We start from the raw sequence: 27522 nt of genomic DNA on the forward strand, positions 1-27522 counted from the left end.
CCCACCTATAATGATTTTTGATACAAAATGTATTTGGAGGGAAGGGTTGACTTATTGAAAAATAAGTGGTACTAAAACAACTGCATATTCATAACATGGTAAAAATCAACTTAAATTCAAAATGGTTCACTGATCTGAAAGAAAACTAAAACTATAAATCCTAGAACAAAATGTATGAAAAATCCTCAGGGGAAGGTTGAAATATCTGGAAAAAGTGAAGTGAAAATTGTGGCAAACCTTTCCTCCCCAAAACAACTAGAAAATGAATCAAAATGGTCAAAAAAAACCAATTTTGGAGTCTGGAAACTGACTAAAGATAAACAATATATAGAGAGGTTAAGTCATTAAAAATTCCTGAACATAAGGTACTAACTATGAGGGCCTGTGTTTTTCTTGTTTGGAGCTGCTCCCATGAACTTATTTCATTCACATGGTTTGAATAGTAGTGCGGTCAAAACGAAGTGCCTGTGTTTAAACACACAAAAGAAAAGCACAATGACAGGTAACAGAATCTTAACAGAGAAACCAGAACACAGAGAAAGATTATTAGAGAAAAAAGAACAAAGTCCCAGAGATCAGAATAACATCAATCATTTCAACATGTAGAAGGAGAGAATCCAAAGGACAGAAAAATTTTTTGAAGAGAAAATGGCTGGAAATCCCCAAATCTAACTAATCTACAAATGTGAGTTCAACAAACCCCATGTTGGATAAACACAAAGTTTTCAATATCCACACATGTAATAGTCATGGACTGTTGAAAGCTAGAAAAGTGAACGAGTGGCAGAATGAATATAGAATAAAACTAGATAGGAACTGGAGAAAAATAACTCATCAGGTACAGAAAAATAACAATATGATTAATTGCTAATTTAGTATCAAAAACAAAGTCCAGAAGAAACAGTTAACATGTTCAAAGCAATGAAAGAAAAAAAAATAACTGTTAAGTAGGAATTCCATATCCAGTAAAACTATCTTTGAAAATTGAAAGCAAATTACATTCACAGATAAATATAGACTGAGAGTATTCATAATGAGCAAATCTTTCATGTTAGAAATACTAGCCACGTGTGGTGGGATACTCCTGTAATCCCAGAGACTTGGGAGGCCAGCCTCAGCCTTATCAACTTATGGGGTCCCTCTCTCAAAATAAAAAATAAAAAGGGCTAGGTACATGGCTCAGTGGTTAATCCCCAGTACCAAAAAACAGAAACAGGTTCAATCCCCAGTACCAAAAAACAGGAACAGCAGATTGAAGAAATTACCCTTTATTCCTCTTTTTTCTTTCTTCACATTCAATCCACCAACAAGGAATTTTATATCCAAAATATGCCTGGAATCCACCAAATTTTTTTCACATCTTTCACTACCTTCATCTGAGTAAGAGCTGAAAATTCCCTTCTTGATGTCTACAATAGCCTAACTGGTTTTCCTTCCCCCTACAGGCCATATTTCCAAATATATTTCTTAAAAAAATTAGATCATTTTATATTTCTGCTTAGGACACTCTACTTGGCTTACCATACAATTTGTTGTGACCAAATATACCATTATTAAACCCTCTCCAGTTGAACTTCGGTATCATTCTTTCCTTTCCTCCATATATTTTAGCCCACTGAAATCCTTATCTTCTTCAAATTACCCAAACTTCTGAATTTTCGTGTTGTTTCCTCTGTCTAGTATGTACTGTTGGCATATCATCAACAAGGCTAGTTTCTAATTCAGGTCTCTCTCAAATGTCAGATCATAACTCTGTTAGTCCTAGCCACCATCACTTGCTCCCTTTTGCCTTTTAAAAATTCTGTAAAGGCATTTATCAATATTTGAAGTTATAACATTTATTTGCTCACTTATTTAATGTCTACCTCATCTAATAAAATATGAGGATCATGAGGATAGAGATATTACTATCTTGTTTATCACTGGATGTCCAAGGCCTAAGACAGCATTAAAAAATTATGGAGTAACAAGAAATTCAATGTGGATCAGGACCTAGAAATTAGATTAGAGATCCTGTGCCTAACAGAGGAAAAAGTAGGTCCAAATTTTCATCACATCGGATTAGGCCCTGACTTCCTTAACAAGGCTCCTAAAGCACAAGAAATAAAATCAAGAATTAATAAATGGGATGAACTCAAACTAAAAAGCTTCTTTCTACAAAAGAAACAATGAGGTGGAGAGAGAGCCTACATTTCTGGAGCAAATTTTTGCCATACATATGTCAGATAAACCTCCAGGATATATAAAAAAACTTAATGGCAAAAAAATAAACAACCCAATCAATAATTGGGCTAAGGAGTTGAACAGACATTTTCCAGAAGAAGATAAGAATTCGATTAACAAATATATGTTCAACCTCTCTAGTAATTAGAGAAATGAAAATCAAAACTATTCTAAACATTCACCTCATGCCAGTCAGAATGACAGTTATCAAGAATACAGACAACAATAAATATTGATGAGGATGTGGGGGAAAAAGCACACTCACACATTGCTGGTGGGACTGCAAATTGGTGCAACCAATCTGGAAAGCAGCATGGAGATTCCTTAGAAAACTTGGAATGGAACTACCATTTGAACCAGCTACACTTAAAATCAGCATATTATTGTAACGCAGCCCAATTCACAATAGCTAAACTGTGGAAGTAATCTAGATGCCCTTCCATAGATGAGTAGATAAAAAAAAAAAACAACTATGGTATATATACACAATGGAATATTACTCAGCATTAAAAGAGAATAAACTTATGGCATTTGCAGGTAAATGGATGGAGTTGGAGAACATCATGCTAAACAAAGTAAGCCAATTTCAAAAAACTAAAGGTCAAATGTTCTCTCTGATAAATGGATGCTGATCTGTTATAGGGAAGGCATGGGAAAAATGGAGGAGCTTTGATGGGGCAAAGGGGAGGGTGGGGTGGAGAGGGGACATGGAGGCAGGAAAGATGGTGGAATGAGATGGACACCATTACCCTAGGTATAGGATGACTGCACATATGGTGCGACACTACATCGTATACAACCAGAGAAATGAAAAGTCGTGCTGCAATTGTGTACAATGAATCAAAATGCATTCTGCTGTCATATAAACCTAATTAAAATAAATAAATTAATTTAAAAAATTATGGAGTAAAGTTATACATGATATATACATATACACACATATAAAAACACACACATAACACGTTTATTTTAAATCTTAACATGAAAATATAAACACTTCAAAGGTTTAAAATTACTTTCTTATTTTATATTTTAAAATGTTATATTTTATAATTTTGATAATATTTTGTCTCTATTTACTCAATGATGAGAAAAAATGATTTAAAAAGATAAAACAAAACACAAACAAGTCAAGTTGGCTTAAAAGGAAACCCAAACTAGGATAAGAAAAGTTCTGAAATCACAAACAAAGAAGAACAATAATTACACTGACACTTTGGGTAATCTAGCAGAGAGAGTCATTGAACATTCTAGAGCCTATGGTGCAGCCTGTCTGCAGAGATTTCGTCAAAGAAGTCAGTATTATTCCAGTTGTCCCAATAGTTGCATGCTTCTTCCCTCACACATTTACATATTTAAGACAAGACCTAAGGAACTATAAACAAAATCTAAATTAAAATATTAATGTGACTTGAAGTCTAAAAACTGTAACCCAGAGATTAAAAGCTGTAATACAAAGTATATTACAGCAACAAAAATGAATGCAACAAGTACACTAAAAATTTTCTTTAAGCAAATTCTTATAAATTATATCATTGTAGCTTAATTTCTAAAGGCTAGTAACTGAAACATGAAAAATATGCTATCATAACAAAACCCATCAAACATCTTAAAAACTTTAAATGAATTCTTACAGCATTATCAGAATAAAAATATTCACTTTAATTAAATGTTTGTTTAAGCAATATTTCAGTGAAGGCCAAAGAAGATTCAAATGCATGCAACTACCTCAGATTGTGATTTCAGTGTTGATGAGATAGAGGAAAATATCTAGGCAGCTTATAACCAATTTACCCACAGGGTTGTAATTAATCATCAAAATTTATTCACTAAAGTTGTGTTATATTTAGAATCAATATTTACTTAGGAATGGTATATTTTACATAGTGTTTGTAAAAGGCTTACTACAAAATAACTTTTAAGTTAGGTATTTCACTTACCAAAATGCAGTCCACTTTAGATTGTACAGTTTTGCTAAAAGAAAAAGAAAGTTAGGTTAGTAGAAATAAAAATTTCATTAAATACCTGAAATACTCTCAGTTGTGGTTAATTAGCTCTCCTTTCTATGAAAAAAAAAAAAAAATATATATATATATATATATATATATATATATATATATATATGTGAATGTAAGTGAAACTCATTATCCTGAAATACTCTTTCACAAAGTACAATAAAAATCTATTTCCCACTCACTGTACTAAATTAAATTTTAAAGCACAATCAAAATATTTCTGTTTACTGTTCTACTCAACCTACTGTTGTTACACTACAATAGATGTTTTGAATATAAAACTAAATGTTGTTCTTTTTTAAAGACAGGATTTCCCTATGTTGCTTAGGCTGAATTAGAACTCTTGGACTCAAGTGATCCTCCCATCTCAGCTTCCCTGAGTGCTGGAACTACAGGTGTATATCATTATACCCAGCTCACAATTAAGTTTCTAATGACATATAAGTGCAGATGTATTACTATGCTGAGAAACAGGACACAGAGTTTAAAATAAATTATGAATTTTACTGTCTGCCTTCTTTTCTGGACAATGATTTGTTTAGAATTTAAAAAGCCATAATGATGTAATATGCTATAGCTCTAAAGATTTGACATAAACTAATTCTTTTCCTCTTTTCCTTTCCTGTAGCACACACATACACAGATGCACATGCACGCCTGCATACACACACACATCTCTTTCTTTTCATAACAGGAATACTTAGACATAAAAGCCATAATAAAAGATGAACTAATACAGTAATATTTGGAGGGTAGAAAATTATATTTAGAAACTAAATAATACAAATAAAGCCACTATACATCAGTTTAATTAAACTATAATACATAACACAAATGAAGGGAGTATAAATTAACTGTCATTTGGATTTTGTTACAATATCGATTAACATGCAAAAGCAAATGAATCATGCAAGATAAAATATCATTAAATAGATTATCTTCCATAAAAGGTCTACAGCCAAATGAATGTAACAAAAATGGGTTGATCTGTCTTTGTATATACCTATACAGTTAAGCTATAAAGTAAAAATCAGTATTTTATATCTGATCTATTAATGCAATTAACATCAAAATCTGTACCCAGATTTCAAGTTTCATTTTTTTGCAAACAACAAAGTATGATGAGATTAAGTTTAGTTGTATAATTCACAATGACTTAAAGGAGCAAGAAAAGTAAAGGAAACCTCTAAGTAAACAGGAATGAAATTCCCTTCCCACAATCCTACAAAAGATTTTTAGAGGTTTTAAAATCTCCTTTTATGATCACTGTACAGTTTTATCATTCATTGGCAACTAATGCATGCTACCTCTTTTCAATAACTCTCACAATGTCCCTTGAGATCACAGAGTAATCTACGGATTAGGAATTGCTATTAAAAAGTAACATATCCAGAATCTAACCATCCCTCAACACCTTGGTCGAAATCTTATCCTGCTTTATTTTTAACTACTAGCATATTATATTTTCATGAATTTATTTATTTAATGGCTATCTTCCCTGGCTAGAATTTAAACTCCATGAGAGTAGGCTTTTTTTTATTCACTGTTAAATCATCTGGCACATGTTAGATATTCAACAAAATCTGCTGAATAAATAAGTGACAAAAAACACATTTAGTCCCCCCATATAAAGAAAACTGGAACTGGGGCCATTTGAGAATGACTTTTTTGAGGTCCATCCATGTTCAACATAAAGTCCATCAATTTTAACCATTAATCACTGAAAAATATCCCACTGAATCCCAAGTTTTATAAAGAAAACAACATGAAACTGAACATGTGATTATTTTATAAACCATAATCTCAATATGTCCCCATTTATCAGAAACTGACTATTCTGGAGATTATCTAAAAAGGATGAGTATGCCCATATTAACTTAATAAAATCTTTAGAAGGTATACGTAAAAGAGAGTCTTTTAAATGATTTAATTAAAAAGTAAAATGGAAGTACTTCTGAGCCGGTTAAGAACCCTGGCAATCACTTAAGCTAGCCACTTATTTTTAATACATACTTAACACTGACCTATTAGAATGATACAGGTCAAGTTCAAGTTCCCTTGGTTCTCTTTTTTTAGTTGTTGATAGACTTTTATTTAATTTATTTATATGTGGTGCTGAGAATCGAACCCAGTACCTCAACATCCAGGCAAGTGCACTAGCACTGAGCCACAGCCTCAGCCCTCTCTTGGTTCTCTGTCTAGTCACATACCACTCCCTACCTTTCAAAAGGCAACCATCATTAATCTTATGTATAACTTTTTCAACTGTTATTTCGAAATTTGGATTAAACACACAAATGTCTATAAACAGTATAAATTATTGTTCTGTGAAACATTAAAATGTTTATTAAAATGTCATTATATTGTGCAGATTCTATGACTGCTTTTTCACTCAACTTTTTGAGGTTCATCCATGTTGACATAAAGTCCATCTATTTTAACCATTAATCACTGAAAAGTATCCCACTGACTTCCAAGTTTATTCATTTGTTAAAAGACAATTACAAAGTTTCTAGTTATTCTACAAATGATATTGTAATAAGTGTTTTGTATACATCTCCTAACATAAACCCACAAAAATTTCTGTTACAAATCTAGAAGTCTATTTTCTGGGGCTTATGAATGCATCTTTTCAATTTATTATATATTACCAAATTCCTCTCCTAAGTACTTATGTACATTTGTACTTCCATCAGTAGTATATGATAATTCCTTTTTTCTATTACCTTGTAGATATAGTCCATTAATATATGATACACATATATAATATATATTAAAAATTTGTAATTCAAAAGATATAATTTCTAAAAATTTATCATATTCTTCTTAACGTGTACTTTTTCATCTTTTGTTGGACATATAGGTTTTTCTTCTCCACAAATTGTTGGTTCCTATCCTTTGACGTTTTTTTTTTTTTAAGAGAGAGTGAGAGAGGGAGAGAGAGAGAATTTTAATATTTATTTTTTTGTTAGTTATCGGCGGACACAACATCTTTATTTGTATGTGGTGCTGAGGATCGAACCCGGGCCGCACGCATGCCAGGCGAGCGCGCTACCGCTTGAGCCACATCCCCAGCCCCCTTTGACTGTTTTTAAGTGGAGTTGACTGTTATCCTTATATATCCTGGCTATTAATTTTGTTATACATATTTAACTTCTGTTAATGGTACCTTTTATTAAAATTCAAAAATTTTGTCAAATTTTATCAATCTATCATTTGTTTTCCTTTATAATGTGTTTTTTAGGGGGGGTCTTATTTAAATCCTATCTAGCTAAATTTACAAAGGTATTCTATGTGCTATCCTAAAATTTGATATTTTCTCTAGTTGGGATTTGTTCTTGTATATGGTATGATGCAATATACATATTTTTCCTCTCTGGCAACCTGGTTGTTCCTTATTTTATTATGCCAAATTTCCAGAAATGCTTGAATCTGTTTTGGGCCTTTCTTTTCTGTTTTATTATTGGTCTACTTGTCTATCCCTAAGTAATGCCACATTTTCAATTATTAGATTTATTTATTTGATGACATAACTCTCCTTCCCCATCTTCAAAATTCTTGGACCTTTACTTTTCCAAGTGAATTTTTCAGTCCTACAGTTTTTCAGTTGTAGTGATGCTGCTCATGAACTTGCAGGAGGGGTATACTGACAATCTGGATACATTTTCATCAGTCCTTAAAGTGTCTGACAATGTTCTCTGTAAACCTGTTCAAATTTTTTAGAAAGAATCCATGGCAGCTTATAGATGGTATTTTTGAATTATATCTTTTTCCCCTACTACATATTCTAGTTGATTTCTGCTTATGTGGAAAACTCCTGGTTTTCTAGGCTGACCTTTATCTCAATCAACCTTCCTGTACTCTTTAGTTCTAATAGAATGTGAATTCTCTTGTAGATAATAATTTCATTTATAAGTCATAATATTTTTCTTCCTTTCAATCTTTTTTTGATTGCTATCAATGATTTTTTTAGTTTTATTGATTTAATTTTTTTAAATACATGACAATGGAATGCATTACACATATAGAGTATAATTTTCATATCTTTGTATTATGTTCATGCCAATTCATGCCTTTATACATGTACTTTGGTTATTTTGCATTACAATTCTTATTATACATATATACCACAAATTTTCATATCTGTTTATATGTAAAATATGTTGACACCCAATTCGAGTCTTCAAACATGTACTTTGGATAATGATGTCCATCACATTCCACGGCCCTTGCTAATCCCCTGCCCCCTCCTTTTCCCTCCCAACCCTCTTCCCTATCTAGAATACATTTAATCCTCCCATGTTCTCCCTCCCTATCTCACTATGAGGCAGCCTCCTTACATCAGAGAAAACATTCAGGATTTGTTTTTTGGGGATTGGCTGATTTCACTTAGCATTATCTTCTCCAGTGCCATCCATTTACCTGTAAATGCCATGATTTTATTCTCTTTTAATGCTGAGTAAAATTCCATTGTGTATATATACCACATCTTTTTAATCCAATTCATCCACTGAAGGGCATCTAGGTTGATTCCACAGTTTAGCTATTGTTAATTGTGCTGCTATAAATATTGATGTGGCTGTGTCCCTGTAAGTATGCTGTTTTTAAGTCCTTTGGGTATAGTCCAAGGAGAGGAAGAGCTGGGTCAAATGGTAGTTCCATTCCCAGATTTCCAAGGAATCTCCATACTGCTTTCCATATTGCCTTTTCAATCTGTTTCTTTTATTCTCCTCTGTTTTCTAATTACGTTGGCTACAGTTTCCAGTGTAATAATGAAGAGTAGGAGTGACAGCAGTTATCCTTGTTTCATTTCTACACTGAAGTGTTTACTTTTATACTCATTGTAATCAAGAATAATGCTAGTGACATTTTTTTGTGATTAATATAATTTATCATTTTTAGGGAGATAGTCAGGGCTTTTGCTCTTCTGTTCACTCATCACGAACATTCTTCAAAAGGGAGTTCTGCCTGGACTGTTCTCTAACTTCATATGCTCATGGTTCAAACATTTATCTCCTCAGAAACCATCCCAGACCGTTATCTTAAAAACAAAAACAACAAAAAACAGCTCTTGTCACCCTCTATCTCCTTTATGCTAATTTACTTATCTTTATTGTAATTATTGCCACTGGTATTTACATCTATCGAAACTTCTCTACTAGCGTATAAGCTTTATATTAGAGGCCAAGAAGTGTCCATGTATCTTTTTTAAAAACTATATTTTTGTTGACTCAGTTCTCTTTTTCTAATCATCACTTTTTATTATTTATTTTTATTTATGCTATTAAAGTTGAACACAAAACATGTATTTCCCATATTTTTTAAAAAATAAGTACACTAAAGAATAATTGTAACTTTATTCCTATTCCTGAAAAGCTTCACCTTTTAAACTATACCCTATAAATTTTGTTGTTTAAGTTTTTGTAATTTAGGGCTTGATGTGTGTATATATATGTACATTCTATTTTTAAATTTACTGATCCAATTGTCTTCTCATTTCATCTGGGGCATGTGTTTTCCATGATTTAAATTTCCTTTGAGACCCAGGTAATAGTCAATTTTTAAAAAACTAATCCATGTATTCTTTAAATATATCCATACTTTCTACTTATTTTCTAGAAGTCCTCTATATAGACATTCATTTAATCAAATGTACTAATTTTAATATTCAAATCTTTTATTGCCTATTTTTTCTGTTTTAACTAGAGTTTCTGAGATAAGTTAAATATTCAAATAACACTTTTCATTTTTAAATTTCTCTTGGTAATTACTGACACTTGCTTTATTAACACCCATACTATACTGATGGATATATGTAAGACTATGATTTTTATATTTTCTTGGCACAGTGTTCCATTTATCATGATCTAGTATCTTTTTTCCTTAGTAATGCCATTTTCCCTTAAATTCTGTGTTGTCTCCAATTAATTTTGTTAAATAACCTTTCTTTTTGTGGTCTTCTGAGTATCTACTACTGATAAGAAGTTTGTGTCAGGGCTGGGGATGTGGCTCAAGTGGTAGCGCGCTCGCCTGGCATGCATGCAGCCCGGGTTCGATCCTCAGCACCACATACAAACAAAGATGTTGTGTCCGCCGAAAACTAAAAAATGAATATTAAAATTTTCTCTCTCTCTCTCTTTAAAAAAAAAAAAAAAAAGAAGTTTGTGTCAGTCTCCTTTAAGATAGATCACTTTTTCCTGTGATTTATACTTTTTAAAATTTAATTATGAGTCCATTTTAAGTGAGAATTATTCTTCTCAAGTAATTCCTAAACATGTCTTGGGTTGGTGTCAGTTTTCTCTTGTGATGTGAAATATTTAAATTATTAATTTATTATCAGCAAGGATTATTTTTTCAGAGCAGTCATATATCCCTTGGCTCATGGAAACAGTTTCACATCTGCCTCTTTTTGAATCTAGGGATTTAACGGCTTCAGACCCAGTTTTACACTAATTTAATATTTACAGTGCTTGTACTATAAGGGGTTTATCAAATCAAAACCTCACAATCAAGTAATATAAGCATATGGTTCTGGATCTCATAATTTACCGTTCTCTGTGCTCTGGGCAACTATCAAGTTTACCTGAAACTCTTTGGGTCTATGGATTCCTCTTTTTAATTAAATTTCATGGGCAAAAATCTCTCTTCAGGCTCTAAGCTTCACATAGTTGATGGGTTTCAACTATCTGTGAAGGTACAGAGCCATGTGACCTATACTTTCCTACTAACATTAAGATATTTATCCCAGCATTTAAGTTCTGTATCAAAACATGAAAACTACTACAAACTATTTAGGATTTAGTTCTTGTTTACCTTTTAAATATATATATAATATATATATATTTTTTCCCAGTTATGGATGGACACAATACCTTTATTTTATTTATTAATTTTTATACAGTGCTGAGATTGAACCCAGTATCCTACACATGCAAGGCAAGCACTCCACCACTGAGCTACAACCCCAGCTTTTCTTAAGCAAACTCTCCCTAACCCTTTTTACTGGTACCTATGACTTTCTTGATTTTAAGCAAATATCTACCTACCTACTTACTCACATACATATATATATGAAACATTGTTGTGTATTTTCCTTTGACCTTTTATATTTAAATCTTGAGTGTGGGGTGAGAATCCTGTCACAACTGCTCAACTATACCATCTAGAAGACCTTTACTATATATATTAAAAGTACAATAAATAAGTATACAAAATATGTAGAGTTTATATGTATGTAGTTTTCTATTAATATTAATAGAACATATTTGGAAACTTCCTTCAAATTCCACACTCTAACCAATAAATTCTTTCCTTTTTTCCATATTTTCTCCATTGTATATTCATGAACACGTCCAATTTTTACCTATGTATACTCAAAGTAGGGTATTATCTAATTTTTTTTTTTAACCAAAAGCATTTTCTACTGATAGTTTCAACTTTTTATATGACAAGGTAACTTAGAGTAACCCTGCTACACAAGTTATATACAGTGGACAAAATATTTTTTAAAAACCACTAAGGCAAAACAGTGACCAAAAGCAGGTAGAACCTGGAGAAAAGTCATCCTTTAAGGTACACTGAGATTCCATTTCACTCCAGTCAGAATGGCAAATATAAACAATACAAGTAAAAATAAATATTGGCAAGAATGTGGGGAAAAAGGTACACTCATACATTACTGGTGAGACTGCAAATTGGTGCAACCACTCTGGAAAGCAGTATGGAGTTTCCTCAGAAAACTTGGAATGGACCCACCATTTGACCCAGCTATCCCACTCCTTGGTTTATACCCAAAGGACTTAAAATCAGCATACTACAGTGATGCAGCCACATTAATGTTTATAGTAGCTAAATTCTCAATAGCTAAGCTATGGGAACCAACTTAGGTATCCTTCAACAGATGAATGAATAGAAAAAATGTGTTATATATACACAACAGAATACTATTCAGTCATGAAGAAGAATAAAATTATGGCATTTGCAGGAAAATGGATGGAACTAGAGACTATCATGCTAAGTGAAATAAGCCAATCCTCCAAATGCAAAGGCCTAATGTTCTCTCTAATAAGAGGATGCTAACCCACAATAAAGAGAGGAAAGGGAAGACTGAAGTACTTTGGATTAGACAAAGGGAAATGAAGGGAAGAAAGTGGGGATGGGAATATAAAAGACAGCAAAATGAATTGAACATGACTTTCCTATGTTTATATATTAATACATGACCAGTCTAATTCCACATCATGTACAACCACAAGAATGGGAAATTATACTTCATGTATGTATAATATGTCAAAATATATTCTACTGTCATGTATGACTAAAAAGAATTAAAAAAATTTAAAAAGTATATTAAATGTAAATAAATTTGCATTAAGGGGCTGGTGATGTGGCTCAAGTGGTAGCGCGCTCGCCTGGCATGCGTGCGGCCTGGGTTCAATCCTCAGCACCACATACAAATAAAGATGTTGTGTCCACCGAAAACTAAAAAATAAATAAATAAATAAATAAATAAATAAATAAATAAATAAATAAATTTGCATTAAAGACTCAAAATTAACAAAAAATGGGAATATCTGTGTTGATCAATGAGGCAGAGGAATATATGTGGAATTAAGTATCTTTTTACCATTATTCTGACTAGTTAAGATTAAAGAAGTTTTTCAGAAGCTGAAAAATATGCACAAAACACATTTACTAATGAATAGTGAATCACTGATATACATTTGAGCTTGTATTTAAAAAAGGTAGATATCTGTCTTCTTAATATTCCATAATTTAAATGTTCATTTTAATTTCTGAATAAAACTATTAATGATTTTATATGTAAAAACTTGTCAGATAATGTAGATCTAGCATTAATATTTTTCTATTTTAAACATTCTCTAAATTGTTGACAATTTATTCTATTTGATATGCATAAAACTTAGTTTCACTGGTTTTGAAAAACAATTACTTCAGTGGTAGGGTGCTCATCTAGCACATGTGAGGCGCTGGGTTCAATCCTCAGCACCACATAAAAATAAATAAAGAAAATAAAGGTAATGTGTCCACTTACAAAAAATATTAAAAGCAAAACAGAACAATTATTTCTGAGTTGGGGGTGTAGCTTAGTGGTAGAGGGCTTGCCTAGCATGTACAAATCACTTGGTTTGACTCCCCCCAAGACCACTGTACTACCAAAAAAAAAAAAAAAAAAACACTTCTGTAAAAATCTTAAATAAATAGTATATATCTAATTGTATTTTGGTATTAGTTAAAAACAGTAACAAACTATTGGTATCATAATTTTGCTGTGGTATTATGACTTTTATGGTTTTGAAACATAATAACCATTAATTTTCTAAATCTTTCAGTTAGTTTAAGCTTTGCATATCAAGTCAGATCACCAGTATGTTGTAAAGTAAACCTGAATCCTATACCAATTGAGTAGGGAAAGAGAGGAAGAAACATCAGCAAGTAGAAAATTTAAGCACTGAAGATATAATTAGATATAATTTTAGAAAGCATATTTTATTTTCTCCAAGTCAAACTATTAAGTGGAGCTGGATAAAACTTTCTTACATAGTGTGGCTATACTTAGGAAGCATGTGTTTAAAAAATAACAACAACAAAACCCAAACATGCAAACAACCTTAACCTAAATCTACTTTACCTCACAGAAACACTTTATATAATAATTTCTTCACTTGAGGCTTAAACATGACATAGTAAGTAAGTTGGCAATCATGGGCCAAAAAATACTTAGTATATAATATATTGTAGGTAACAGCAGTCCTGGAAAAACACTTAGATACCTTGCTTACTTGAGTCCCAGTTTTCCAATACCAAGTTTGGTCTCCATTCAAAAATTTAATACTATTTTTGTATATACTTGGAATCCCTGTCCGAAGTCAGACTCACAATTGCTGTATACTTACATCAACTATCTTCTGTATTAGAAACAGGTATCTGTGAATATTGTTCAAGATTTCATCTAAGGAGAATCTGAGGTAGGGGAGATATATATGCATCTATAAATTTTAAAAGTGTTTGTGTTCTATGCCTGCTAAGACAAATTAAACAAACCAGCTTCTGCTCCTATGAAATAATTAATTCTGTTAAAAATACACTGACTTCAGATTCCTTTTGCAGACTGTGACTCTGCTCAGAGTACATTACAGGAATATGTATTTACACTTGCCCCAATGAATGTGAAGTACAGTTGAAGACCCCTTATCCCTTATCTAAAATGCTTGGAATCAAAATGTGGATTTTAGAATTTTTCAGATTTTGGTGTGTGTGTGTATGTGTGTGATCTCTCAGAGATGAGATCCAAGTTCAAATAACAAGATTCACTTATTTTTTAATACATACCTTCTACACATAGCCTAAAGGTAATTTTGTACAATATTTAGTGTGCATGCATTTTGACTATAATCCAACATTATTAGGTTGGATGTGAAATTTTCTACCTCTGGCATCACGGCAGTATTCAAAACATTTCAGACTTTGGATTTCGATACTATGGATGTTCAACCTGTATTTATTCTTTAGTTTGCTTATATAAGAACACAATTGTTTTTAAATTCTTTTATAACCATAGTAATAGTACTAATTATATGAGAGTTGAAAGGTGTAGCCAGAAAAATATAAAGTACATAGAAAATAATTATCACACCATGCAGATATTTTAATTCATTTAGTTTATCTTAAAACTAATTGTGATCTGTGGGTGAGGATGTGGAGAAATATGTTAATTCTATGTTTATCTTTTTGAGGAAATATATATTTCAATGAGTAATGTCAATGTAAAATGGTAAAGGTTGAGAATCCCTAATCCAAAATGCTTAGGACCAGAATTATCACATTTTGGAGTTTTCCAGATTTTGGATTATTTGCATAGAACTTACTGGTTAAGTATCCCTCATACGAAAATCTGAAATCTGAAATTGAGCATAGATGATTTGTATTTTGGATATTTGAGATCAGGGATCCTTACCCTGTGTATTTTTCTGAAAAACAGTTTAGCATTTCCTCATAAAGGTAATGAGAATTACCATATAATTCCACAACTCTACTTTTAGGTATAAATACTCAAAGAAATATATAAACAAACTTGGATACAAATGTTTACAATAGCATGGTTAACCAAAAAGATGAAAACAATTTGCATCTCCATCAATAAATGAATGGATAAACAAAATGTGGTAAATCAGTACAATGGGATATTATTTACCATAAAAATGAATTGCGTAAAAATATATGCTACAACATGGATGATTGCTGAAACTTTATATTAAAGAAGGGAGACATAAAAGATCGCATTCTATCCATTCATCTACTAAGGGCATTTAGGTTGGTTCCACAATTTAGCTACTGTGAATTGTGCTGCTATACACGTTGATGTGGCTGTGTCCCTGTAGTATGCTGTTTTTAAGTCCTATGGATATAGACTGATGAGAGGAACAGCTAGGTCAAATGGTGGTTCCAGTCTCAATTTTCCAAGGAATCTCCCTCCATACTTCTTTCCATATTAGCTGCACCAATTTGCAGTTCCACCAACAGTGTATCAGTGTACCTTTTCCCCCACATCCTTGCCAACACTTATTATGGTTTGTATTCATAATAGCTGCCATTCTGACTGGAGTGAGATGAAATCTTAGAATAGTTTTGACTTGCATTTCTCTAATTGCTAGCAATAATGAACATTTTTTCACATATTTGTTGAATGACTGTATATCATCTTCTGAGAAGTGTTTGTTCAGTTCCTTGGCCCATTTTTTGATTGGGTTATTTGGTTTTTTGGTATTTAGCTTTTTGCTCTATATGTGTAATATGAATCGTAATGCATCTCGCTGTCATATATAAATTTTGAAAAATTAATAAAAAAGATCACATTAATGTATGTATATGAAGTATCCAGAATAGTTACATACAAAGACAGAAAGCAGAGTGACTGGTAGTTACCAGGGCATTGTGGGGATGGGGGAAAATGGGGAGTGACAGGTTTTATAACTAGATGGAGGTGATGTTTACACACTATAAATGTACTAAACGCCATGTAAGAGCATACCCTAAATGGTTAAATTTATGTTTAAATTATAGATTTTACCTCAATAAAAATAAATAATTAGAACTATAAGACTAAGAAAAACCTCATTTGGATACTTCTAGTACCTAATCAAGAAACAAAATCCAAAGTATCAATTCTGTTTTTAAATTCAAACTGCTTTTAAAATAATCATAGTTCATTGGTTCTTGTTCATTCTTATGAACCTTCAGGGGATCTGCAGTGGTATGTCACATAAGGATATTTTTGTCAACAATGGACTGCTTAAATGATGATGGTCCTATAAGATAACATCACCTACTGACATCATAGCAGCCTTTAGTTAAATATATTCTATGCTGTTTGTGTGACAAAACTAATGAAACATTCCTCAACATTTGTACTATACTGTACTTTGAAATGAAATTAACCTATAGAACAATGTTTCTCAATGTGGTACTGACATTATGAATGGCATCCCTCTTCATTTTATTGGCTTGTCCTACTCATTGTAGGATGTCTATCATCACTGGATGGGACCCACTAAATGCCATCAGTAGCACTAAATCTGGGTCCACTAAATGCCCAGATAGTGACAACCACAGCTGCTCCCATATTTCCATTTGTTCCTAATTGAGAGCCATATCTCTAGAGTATAAAAAGCAAAATAATTTCATAAGTGCTGAGGCATGCATAAAATTCCATAATATGTAAACTTAGTGATTAACAAATGAGTCACTTCAAAAGTTCTATTTAGGTATGGAAAGCAAACTTTGCTTTTGACACGGAATGCTTATTAAAGGTTTATTAATTTTACCATAAAGCCAATTTTGTGGTACTGAGCATAAAAAAAAATTCTAACAAAAGAATAAACTTTATTGCCAAGTAAAGTACCTGGTACCCATTGAATAAATATAAATACTTTGCTTTTCATTTTTAATTAAGGACGAAAACTTTAGATAAAACTGATTCTACCGTTCCTTCCTCAGCAGTGACCATTGTCTGGAAGTTATCATTCTCATGAATTTGTGTATTTTTATTACAAATGTTAAATATATCTATAAATAAAATATTGCAATTTTGTTGATCATGGTCTCTTGATCAGTCAGCTACTGGCAAAACAAGGTATACTGTTTTTACAGTAAATTCTTTTTCATAAGCAAGGGATTAACTCTCTACTGACAAAAACGTATAGCAAATACGTACTCCAGTAACATAGTTGTTTATTATCAAATATTGTGAACTGCATATAAATGTTATGCTCTATACTAGTACATGACTAGAAGCACAGTAAGTGTGTTTATACCATTATCCTCACCAACATGTGAATAATGTATTGTGCTATCATGACAGCCAATGACTATCTGAAAGTAAGAATTTTTCAGCTTCATTCTCTTTACAGGCTCACATGGTCCACTGTTGATTGACAGTTTAAGACCCCAAAACCTTCTGATGTTGATTCAAACTATGAAACAAACATTAAAATAGATAACACAGAAAACTAAGAATAGCAGATTGAGTCACTATTGTCCATGACTACTGGGCCACTGTTACTTGATATTTATTAAGCAGTCATGGAGTAATACTGAAAGTGTATGTTGGTAGTACTTGAAAGCTTATAGATTATATGACTAATTTTCACTTTCTGGTGAGTTATTTTCTCTTTTCTGCTGTTCTTCCATATATAGGCATCTTTCATTAAATGACAGCTGATTGCTCCAAATCCTGAATTTTTCCATTATAATATTTACGAATAGCACTAAGAGGATATAACACGCACTAAAAGGATTATAAAAAAATCTGTATTTTTAAGCAGGCAGTATTCTGAACAAAGTTTGCTGCTTCTTTAGTCTCAATCCATGTTTCTTTCCTTTTTTTTTTTCCCCCAAAAGCAAACAGATTTTCAAGTTGATAACAAAAGTTCACAGAGTCAACAGGCTTCAAGTATACAGTGGATAGTGAATTTTGTCTTAGGAAAGCATTTACTCATTTATAACATACTTTTAAAAATGAAATCTTGGGGCGCAAGCGGCGTGCGGGGGCCGAGGGGGCACGAGGTGGCGGCACGGGGACTCCGGGGTGCCCGGGGCTGGGGTGGGGTGGGGGGAGCGGGGCGGGGAGATGGATAAACTGACCATCATCTCAGGATGTCTCTTTTTGGCTGCCGATATCTTCGCCATCGCCAGCATCGCCAACCCCAACTGGATCAACACCGGGGAGTCGGTGGGAGCACTCACTGTGGGGCTAGTGCGACAGTGTCAAACAATCCATGGACGAGACCGGACGTGCATCCCTCCTCGGCTGCCCCCAGAGTGGGTCACCACACTGTTTTTTATCATCATGGGAATCATTTCATTGACTGTCACATGTGGTTTGCTGGTGGCTTCCCACTGGCGAAGAGAAGCTACAAAATATGCTCAATGGATAGCATTCACTGGAATGATCCTTTTCTGTATGGCTGCCCTAATATTTCCAATAGGATTTTACATCAATGAAGTCGGAGGTCAACCTTATAAATTACCCAACAACACAGTAGTTGGGTCATCATATGTACTTTTTGTCTTATCAATTTTCTTTACAATAGTAGGACTTCTATTTGCTGGCAAAGTTTGTTTACCAGGCTGATGAATGTCTAAACTGCTTGACTTTATTATTTTATTTTATTTTTTATTTTTATTTTTAGAGGGTGGGAGGACAAAGACAAGGCATCTGAGCAGTCCTCTCATAGGAAAATGCTTAGGTGAAACTGATGCTGAAAAAGAAAAAATGCTTTGTTCTCACTATGCACTTTGGATTAAAAAAAAAAAAAAAATTGAGAGCCTTTCCATAACCAAATACAGACAATAATGACTAAATCTCCTGAGCATATTCAGGCAGTCAGTCTGCACTGTGATAGCAACCTAGTGAAGGAGAATGCTTTACACTGAAAAGCATGTAGCCCTTTGTGACTCTGTTGTCCTGTTTTTAACGTCTAATGATTCATTTGAGAAAAAAAGTCTAAGTATTTATGAATCATGGTGGACCAGAGGGATGCAAAAGAAGTTCATGTGGGGGTGGCCTCACCTCCTAAGAAATTAGTGTTCACAACTTCCTTGTAATGGTATGAGCCTTTGGCACCAGAACGGATTACCGTTGCATTACTGCACCGAGAAGCCAATAGATCAAAATGTGTTTGCTAAAATGTATGTAAAAATTCTGAAATTCCCTAATCTCTATGTACAAAAAGAAAAGAAAAAAAAAAAATCAAAACACTAAGAGACATGTTGTTTGGGGTGGGTGGGTGGGGAAAAATCTTCCTTATATTTATATAAATATATATATATATATAATATATATATTTTGCTGAAAAAAAATAAAAATTAAATCTTCAAATGAATTATCTAATAAGAAATATTGTGATATATATAGCAGAAATAAAAATTTTAATCAAGAAAATTGTGAGCTCTAGTCTCACAATTTTGGGAAATTTCTTTTCCCTAACAACAATTACCTATTGCCAGAAGTGAGTTATAGGAAGGCTTAGCCTTTGCTAAACTTCAATGCCCTCTAGTGCTGATTCTGCAGAAGTAGCTGCAGATTCTAAATACAGGAAAATTTAGTTGGTCTATAGGATAGGTAAGAAGGCCCATAAAAATAATAAAAGGAGCCAGGAGGCAGGTGCATGTACACTGAGACCCATCTGTAAGGATAGCTCTGTTTTCTTTGAAAAATGAGATTTTTGAGGCTTCATTTTCTTCTCAAAATTTTAGAAAGCTCTTGTCACTGCTTAAATTTTATAATAAACATATAAAATACTTAAAAGCAAACTAAAACAGGGAGCAGGATAATGTTGTTGGATAGCCCAGTGGGGAAAATAACTCTTCTTTTCTGACACTGTACTATTTCAGAAAAAACGTTTTATAGCCATATAACTTAGCACCTTTTTATGTTACATAAAGAAAAAACTGGGTTAGAGATAAGAGGTATGTGTGTGTGTGTGTGTGAGCGCGCGCACACGCACACACACACGGGAATAAAGATAATATAGGTATCACTAATAGGTGAGGCACTAGGTATATGCGATTCTTTTTAAACTAAAAAAGCATTAAATCATTTTTAGATACTTAACCCAGATTATAAGAGAAATCAAAAAGGAAATGTTATAGAAGACTAAAGTTAGAATGAGTTTTCCTATAAGATGGCAGAATCAGATAATGATGTTTGAAGTGCATATTAGACAATGCCAACGTCTCATATAAATGAATACCAGAAAGTTTACGAAAACTGCTGTTGGGATGGTCCTTTGGTATGCTTATGAGACATGACTTATTACTTCTTTCTAGAGTTTATTACTGTAGTAAAGGGTTCAGAATCTGAGTATTTGATTCAAAAAACAACAGTCACCAAATTTAATGTCTAATTGCCTTTCACTTAAACCACAGAATCACTGTACTTTTCTCATAATAAAAGATAAAAATAATACAAAAATCAATTATATAGTTAACACTAAAATTCTCTCCCATAAAGGAGTAAATGTTGTTTTAATTTATAAAGGAGAGGCTATTTAATGAAATCAATGAGTTGTAAGCTCATCTTCTCAATGTTCAAATAAATGATGCTTTTAGAGAGGAAGATACCGAGACATATATTTTAAAGGCACAACAGGAGGCTGGGTTATCAAAATATTACCATTTAAATACATAATCAATATAAAAATTTTGAAATATTTTATCCTTTTTGAAACTAAATCTTTGAAATCCAGTGTTATTTTCAGTTACAACACATCTCAATTTGATCTAGCCATGTTTCAAGCGCTCAATGACCATATGTTACTACTGGCTAGTGAAATGGACAGCACAGATCCATGGAAGAGCATGTCTTATGAACTATAAAGAATGTAAAAAAGTTTGAAGACTGTTTTAGAAGTAAGCAAGCTGAGACAAAAAGAGGTCATCTGTTATTTTAAGGCTTAAACTTAACTTCCAATACTCTTGTATAGACCGCCAGTGACCACAATACATGCAGAATAATGCCCTTCTAGGTTTTACTAGGACAGTAAAATAATTGATATTATAGTATCTGTTCCCCCCGGCTGCCCAAAATCACTAAGCTAATATCCTACTGTTCCTTGGTTTAAAGCAAGACTCACAGCACAGGTATAAAGCATTTATGTTATAGTCAGTAAGGAATTATGACATAACATAGGTAGAAGATAGTTGTTAAATATGAAAGAGTATGAAAATACTAGTAGCCAGTCAAATTACAACCTGGAGCTGAAGAGAACTACAAAGTTGATACAGAGTAGTGATTTATTAGCAATATTTTCTAAGTGCATTTTGTGAGGACTGTTCTCCCAATACACATAGACAACCCATGCAAAAAATGGCTGATGTTCAAGAAAACTTAGCAAGTGTGAGTTCGACAAAGTTAGATAGGATTCTAATTTTATTTAACATAGGATTTTAAGGAGGATTACGTTCCCCAACCTTATAAAAGAGGATTCCTTATGAATCTTAATATTCTAACACACACTTTGACCATCTGAGAGTGGGTTACAGAGTAATCCTACGCAACATTTCCCAAATTAATTTAATCAAAAGCTTTTATTTTCATAGAATTAGTATTGCAAATGGGGAAATGTTGATTTAGAAGCATAAATAGTTAGTATGCGCTCCAAACTATAGGGAAAATCTAATGCTAAACTCTTAGTAAGGATGGATTTTAAGAAAAAGGATATCATGGGCTAACACTCTGAAGGTTTAGTTCCTACTAATATTCATATATAAACTCTAAGAACTAAATTATTAGGAATACCTTTTTATTTAATCAAGACCAAAAGGTGAGCTGAGTGTGGTGCACACCTATAATCCCATAGACTCAGGAGGCTGAGGTAGGAAGATCCCAAGTTCAAAGCCAGCCTCAGCAACTTAGCAAGATCCTGTCTCAAAATAAAAAATAAAAAGGGATGCAGCTCAGTGGTTAAGTAAAAATTAAAAATTGACAAAACAAAAGCTGGACTTTTTAAAAAAAGAAATAAAACTCATAAACCCTTAGCAAAAAAACAAACAAAAAAAAAAAGAAAACAAACAAACAAAAAAAAAACTTGCCCACATTCAAGTCTTAATGACTATGGAATACAGGATGATTTTAATTAAAATCCTACTTAAAATAATCTTATTTTAGTTTGTGTTCCTGTATTCCTGTAAACAAAAGAGAGAGAGAGAGAGAGAGAGAGAACTTTTTGAAAACAAATGAGAATGAGGATAACAAACTCACCTGACTTTAAAACTGCTACCGCTGAAAAAAGGCATGCTTAAAAGCACTGTGAGCTTCACAGGACAAAGTTTTAAAAAGTCATCAGCCAACCAGAATAAGTAATGCACACAAAAATATTTAAAATACTGTCTAGAACCAAAAGGGACCTGAAATACCTACTAGAGTCAATTAAAACAATAAAGACAAAACAAGAGTTACTTCCTCTTAGGAGCAAGACTTTTCTATGGTTTGTGGAAGGTGTCTCAAATGTAAACAAAGTATACACTCCAAAAAATATTATCTGGTCTCTCCAAATCCTTAGTTTAGATTCAATGTTCTTTATATAGGATCAAAGAAGAAGTAACTTTGCCCAAATGTCTATTTGCTTATTTGTATCTTAGTAAACTGAAGAATGTCTTTAAATATTTTAAATACTAATCTTTCAGTTGTACTTCAACTATCTTCTCCTAGTTAGTTAGTGATTTATCCCTTCATACTCTGACATGATTACCAAAACTTTAAACTTGAATGTAAATGTCCATATGTTTTCACTAGAGAACTCTACAAATGTTTAAGAACTATCACCAATTCTATACATTTCTTTCCAGAAAACAGAACAGGGAAAACTTCCAAATTCATTTCATGAAGCTAGTATTACCATAGTATTGATAGGTGACAGAAACACACACCAATGAAACAGAAAAGAAAATCTGGAAATAAAAGTACTCAAATATGCTCAAGTGCAAACACAATTAAATGGAGGAAAAAGCTTTTTCAACAAATGGTATTGTAGCAATGGGCCTTCCATATATTATAGATACCACTTCATACCCAGTAAGATGTCAACTATTAGAAAAATAAACAAACCAACCCCCCAAACCAGAATGTAAGTGCCAGTGCTTGTGGAGATGCATCTGTTATGGGAAATAGTACAGTGGTCCTCAGAGCATTAAAAATAAAATTACAACAGAACTCACTAGTTCCAATTCTGTATATATACATAAAAGAACTGATGGAAGGGCTCAAACAGATATTTGTACACTGATGTTCAGAGCAGCATTGTTCATAATAGAAAAAGGTGGAAGCAACTCAAGTATCTACCAATAAACGAATGGACAAAAAAAAAAAAGATATATACATACAACAGATCATTTAGCCTTAAAAATATATATATATGAATACATGCTACAACATAGGTGAAGCCTAAGGATGTGCTGAGTGAAATAAGCCAGTCACAAAATGAAAAATAATACTGTATGATTCTACTTATGAGGTACTTAGTTGAACTAGCTAAACTCAGAGAAAAAAAGAACAGTGGGTGTCAAGGTGTGGTAGGAGGGGGACTAGTGTATTATTGTTTACTGAGTACAGATGGAAGGTGTTAATGCCCCCCTAACTATGTGAACATACCTAATACCACTGAACTATATTCTTAAAAATGGTGAAGATGGCAAACTTTGTGTTATGTGTATTTGTCACAATTAAAATAAAGTTTAAAACATGAACTTCAGGATAAGTCTCAGTGGGCACTGTGGCGCACACCTGTAATCCCAGCAACTTGGGAGGCTGAGGCAGGAGAATCCCAAGTTTAAGACCAGCCTGAGCAATTCAGTAAGACTCTGTCTTAAAAGGAAAAGCATCCTTGGGTTCAATAACTGTTATCTCCCCCCATCCCTCCAAAAAGATAAGTCTCAGAAATTAACTCAAAATCTATTATGAACTTAAATTTAAAACAAAACTACAAAATTTTTAGAAAGAAAATCTCTCATATCTAGGGCAAGGTGGATGTGCCATCAAAAGCATTATCCATAACAGAGAAAACTGATAAACTAGATGCCAGTTTTGGAAAACACTCTGTTAGAAGGTTTAAAAGAAAAAAATTTTTTAAAAAGCTAGATTTTTGATTCTGCATGCAAGAAGCTGAAATCTCCAATAAGATCTATAACAAGAAAAAAGGCTAAACAAACTGGAAAATGAGAAATTTCTCAGATTCACAGGGTGGAGCAAAACAGCAAAACCCCTGTGGGAATCAGTATCAAAGCAGGGAAACTTGTACGGTAACTGATGAGTTGTTGGAGGCTCAGTGTGGACAAGTCTGAGAGAGAAAAACTCCAAGAGGATCCAATCACCGGAGGTTCTTCAACTTTTCTGAATTTTACCTCAAGCAGATATTCTCAGTCAATGGTGGGGAAAAATTCCCATGTAATTCAGGTAGAAGAGACAAAGGAACCATTTTGAAATATACCAAAGCATTCTATTCTTGTTAACAAGTTCAACCCTCAAGATAAACTAGTTCAAACATAGCCTCGTCTGACCAAATGACCTGAAAGAAGGGAATTTTCCAACTTTAGCCACCTTTAATCATTCTGACTCATTGAGAGTTGCAGGAGAATCAAAAAATACTCATGAAGTTTATAGTCCAGATTCCAGTTCAGGTTTACTAAAAGTGTGAAATTTATAGAATTACAGAATGTTCCCTCCCCCAAACCTTACCACCACATTACTAAAGGCTATATACAGCAGTTCCTTTTACCCAGCATATCATATCTGGTTTCATGAGCACAGCTAGCAATAGAATCAGACTTTGATATGGCAAAGATATTGAAATTCTAAGGTCAGGAACTTAAAATAACTATAATTAAGATGCTAAAGTTGACAGCCTGCAAGGACTGATGATAATATAAGAAGAAGAGATGAAAATTATAAGAACTAAAAAGAAAAGCTACAGATTAGTTAACAGAAATGAAGTATTTCAACTCAGATGGGCTTTGATAAACTGAACACACATGCGCAAAGAATCTAAGCTTGAGGATATCTCAATAGAAACTATAGAAATTGAAAAAAAAAAAAAAAAAAAAGACTTTAGACCCCCGGAATATCCAACTATAGAACAGCTACAAAAGATGTAAAGTGTGTAAGAGAAATTCAAGAAAGATAGGAAAGGAAGGAACAAAGAAAGTTTTTCAAACAATAATGACAAGGAATTTCCCCAAATTAATGTCAGACATCAAACCACAGATCCAAGAAGCTGACAGAACACGCACCAGGACAAATGCCAACAAACAAACAAATACTATACCTAACCATATCATTCTCAAACTACAGAAAATAAAGGGGAAAAAATCCTAGAAGAAGTCAAGGGGTGAGAGGGACACTTTAGCTACACATGCATAAACAAGATGACAATTAACATCTGACCAATCCTAAGAAATGACATAAGCAGGAGCATAGTGGAATGAAACACTTAAACTGTTGAGAAAATACTAAAACAGAAAAAAAATACCCTTCAATACTGAAGGAGGAATATCTTACCAAAAAATTGAGGGAATTTATTGGCAGTAGACATGCCTTGCAAAAACTGTTGAAAAAAAATTTTTTTTGAAAGAAGACAAACAGCCAGGCATGGTGGTTCATGCCTGTAATACTATTGGCTCAGGAGGCTGGGGCAGGAGGATCACAGGTTCAAAGCCAGCCTTAGCAAAGGTGAGGTGCTAAGCAACTCAAGTGAGACCTTGTCTCTAAATAAAAAACAGGGAGTGGGATGTGGCTCAGTGGTCTGAGTGCCCCTGAGTTCAATCCCCAATATCCCATTCCCCCCCAAAAAAAAGCAAAAAAAATAATAAAGTACAGAACTCAAATCTACATTAAGAAGCAAAGAAGGTTAGAGAAGGGAAAAGTGAAGATAAAATGTAATGATCTTACAGATAACAGTTTGGTCAAAATAATAACAGGAATAATGTATTTAATTATGTATGATTTTATATACATATACTCTGTGTATGTTTCCATAAAGTAAAAAGAATTACAATAATGATACAAAGAAACTGAGGTGAGAATTAGGATTATTTCATTATTATTTAGGTATGGGTAAAACAAACTGTGGTACATTCATGCCAGGGAATACTATTCAGCAATAAAGAGGAATACATTATTATTAATAACTGGGACAACCTGAACAAATAATCAGAAATTTATGTCAAGTGAAAAAAGCCAAAAGATTACTTACTATATAAACCTAGTAGGACAACATTCTTGAAATGGCAAAACTTTTAGAATGAAAAACAGGTTAGTGATTGCTAAGAGTTAAGGAGAGAGTGAAGGGTGAGAAGGAAGTGGGTGTGGTTGTAAAAGAGTCCTATAGGGATCTGTGTGGTGATAGAAATACTCAGTCTTGACTGTATCTACATCAATATCTTCATTGTAATATTTTACTACAAATTTTAAGATGTTAACATTGGAGCAAAATGTGTAACAGGATATACAGAATCAATTTCTTACAATCACATGTGAATCAACAGTTATCTCAAAACAAAAAAGTTTAATTGACTTTGTATCAAGGTGAAAAAGGGACCCATTTCATTTTTCTTCTATATTCAGTTATTCTACCAGCGTTTATTAAACAGACTATTCTTCTCATTGTTTGAAAGATCACCTCTATCCTGTAAAAAGTGTCAGGTTCAATTCTTTTCCTCCAGTTATTTATCTGTATGTTAATACCAAACTATCATAAATACTGTAATCATCACTAGTCTTGGCACTTGGTACAGCAATTTCTTAACCTATGACTTCCCTCTCTTAGGTGCATTGTGCCTATTCTAGACCTTTTCCTGTTCCATAAAAAAAGCCTAAATCAGATTTTTTTTCTAATTTTTTTTTTTAGTTGTATATGGATTCAATACCTTTATTTGTTTTTATGTGGTACTAGGATCGAACCCAGTGCCTCACACTTGCAAGGCAAGTGCTCTACCACTGAACTACAACTCCAGTCCTAAATCAGATTTTTTAAAAAAAAATACTATTTGGATTAAAATTACAATGAATACATATGAAACATATTTGGTGAGAAATAAAAAATGTTTATTGTAGTCTTTATTACAACAAACATGGTATATATCTTCATTTATTCAGTCCTAAATTATTTATATCTTTCAATAAGGCTTTTAAATATATAATAAAGTCTTAAACATCTAAAATTAGAGCTATCGTCAAGAAATTTTCCAGTTACATTTTAAATATTTTTAT

The 27522-nt window shown here is 32.9% G+C and overlaps 1 protein-coding gene and 1 pseudogene across 1 annotated transcript in view; one reads left to right on the forward strand and one right to left on the reverse strand.

The window, feature by feature from the left end:
• The window catches only part of Rfx7 (regulatory factor X7), a 112884-nt gene that overhangs the window by 60801 nt on the left and 24561 nt on the right, over nucleotides 1-27522 (reverse strand). The window contains exon 2 of the mRNA XM_076850831.2: nucleotides 4164-4197. Within this exon, the coding sequence (XP_076706946.2) occupies nucleotides 4164-4197 (34 nt within the window). The remainder of the gene's footprint in view (nucleotides 1-4163; nucleotides 4198-27522) is intronic.
• LOC143394080 (uncharacterized protein C16orf52 homolog B pseudogene) lies at nucleotides 18388-18902 on the forward strand (annotated as a pseudogene).

The sequence above is a fragment of the Callospermophilus lateralis genome, chromosome 3 (assembly GCF_048772815.1).
Source record: "Callospermophilus lateralis isolate mCalLat2 chromosome 3, mCalLat2.hap1, whole genome shotgun sequence".
Classification (NCBI taxonomy): domain Eukaryota; kingdom Metazoa; phylum Chordata; class Mammalia; order Rodentia; family Sciuridae; genus Callospermophilus; species Callospermophilus lateralis.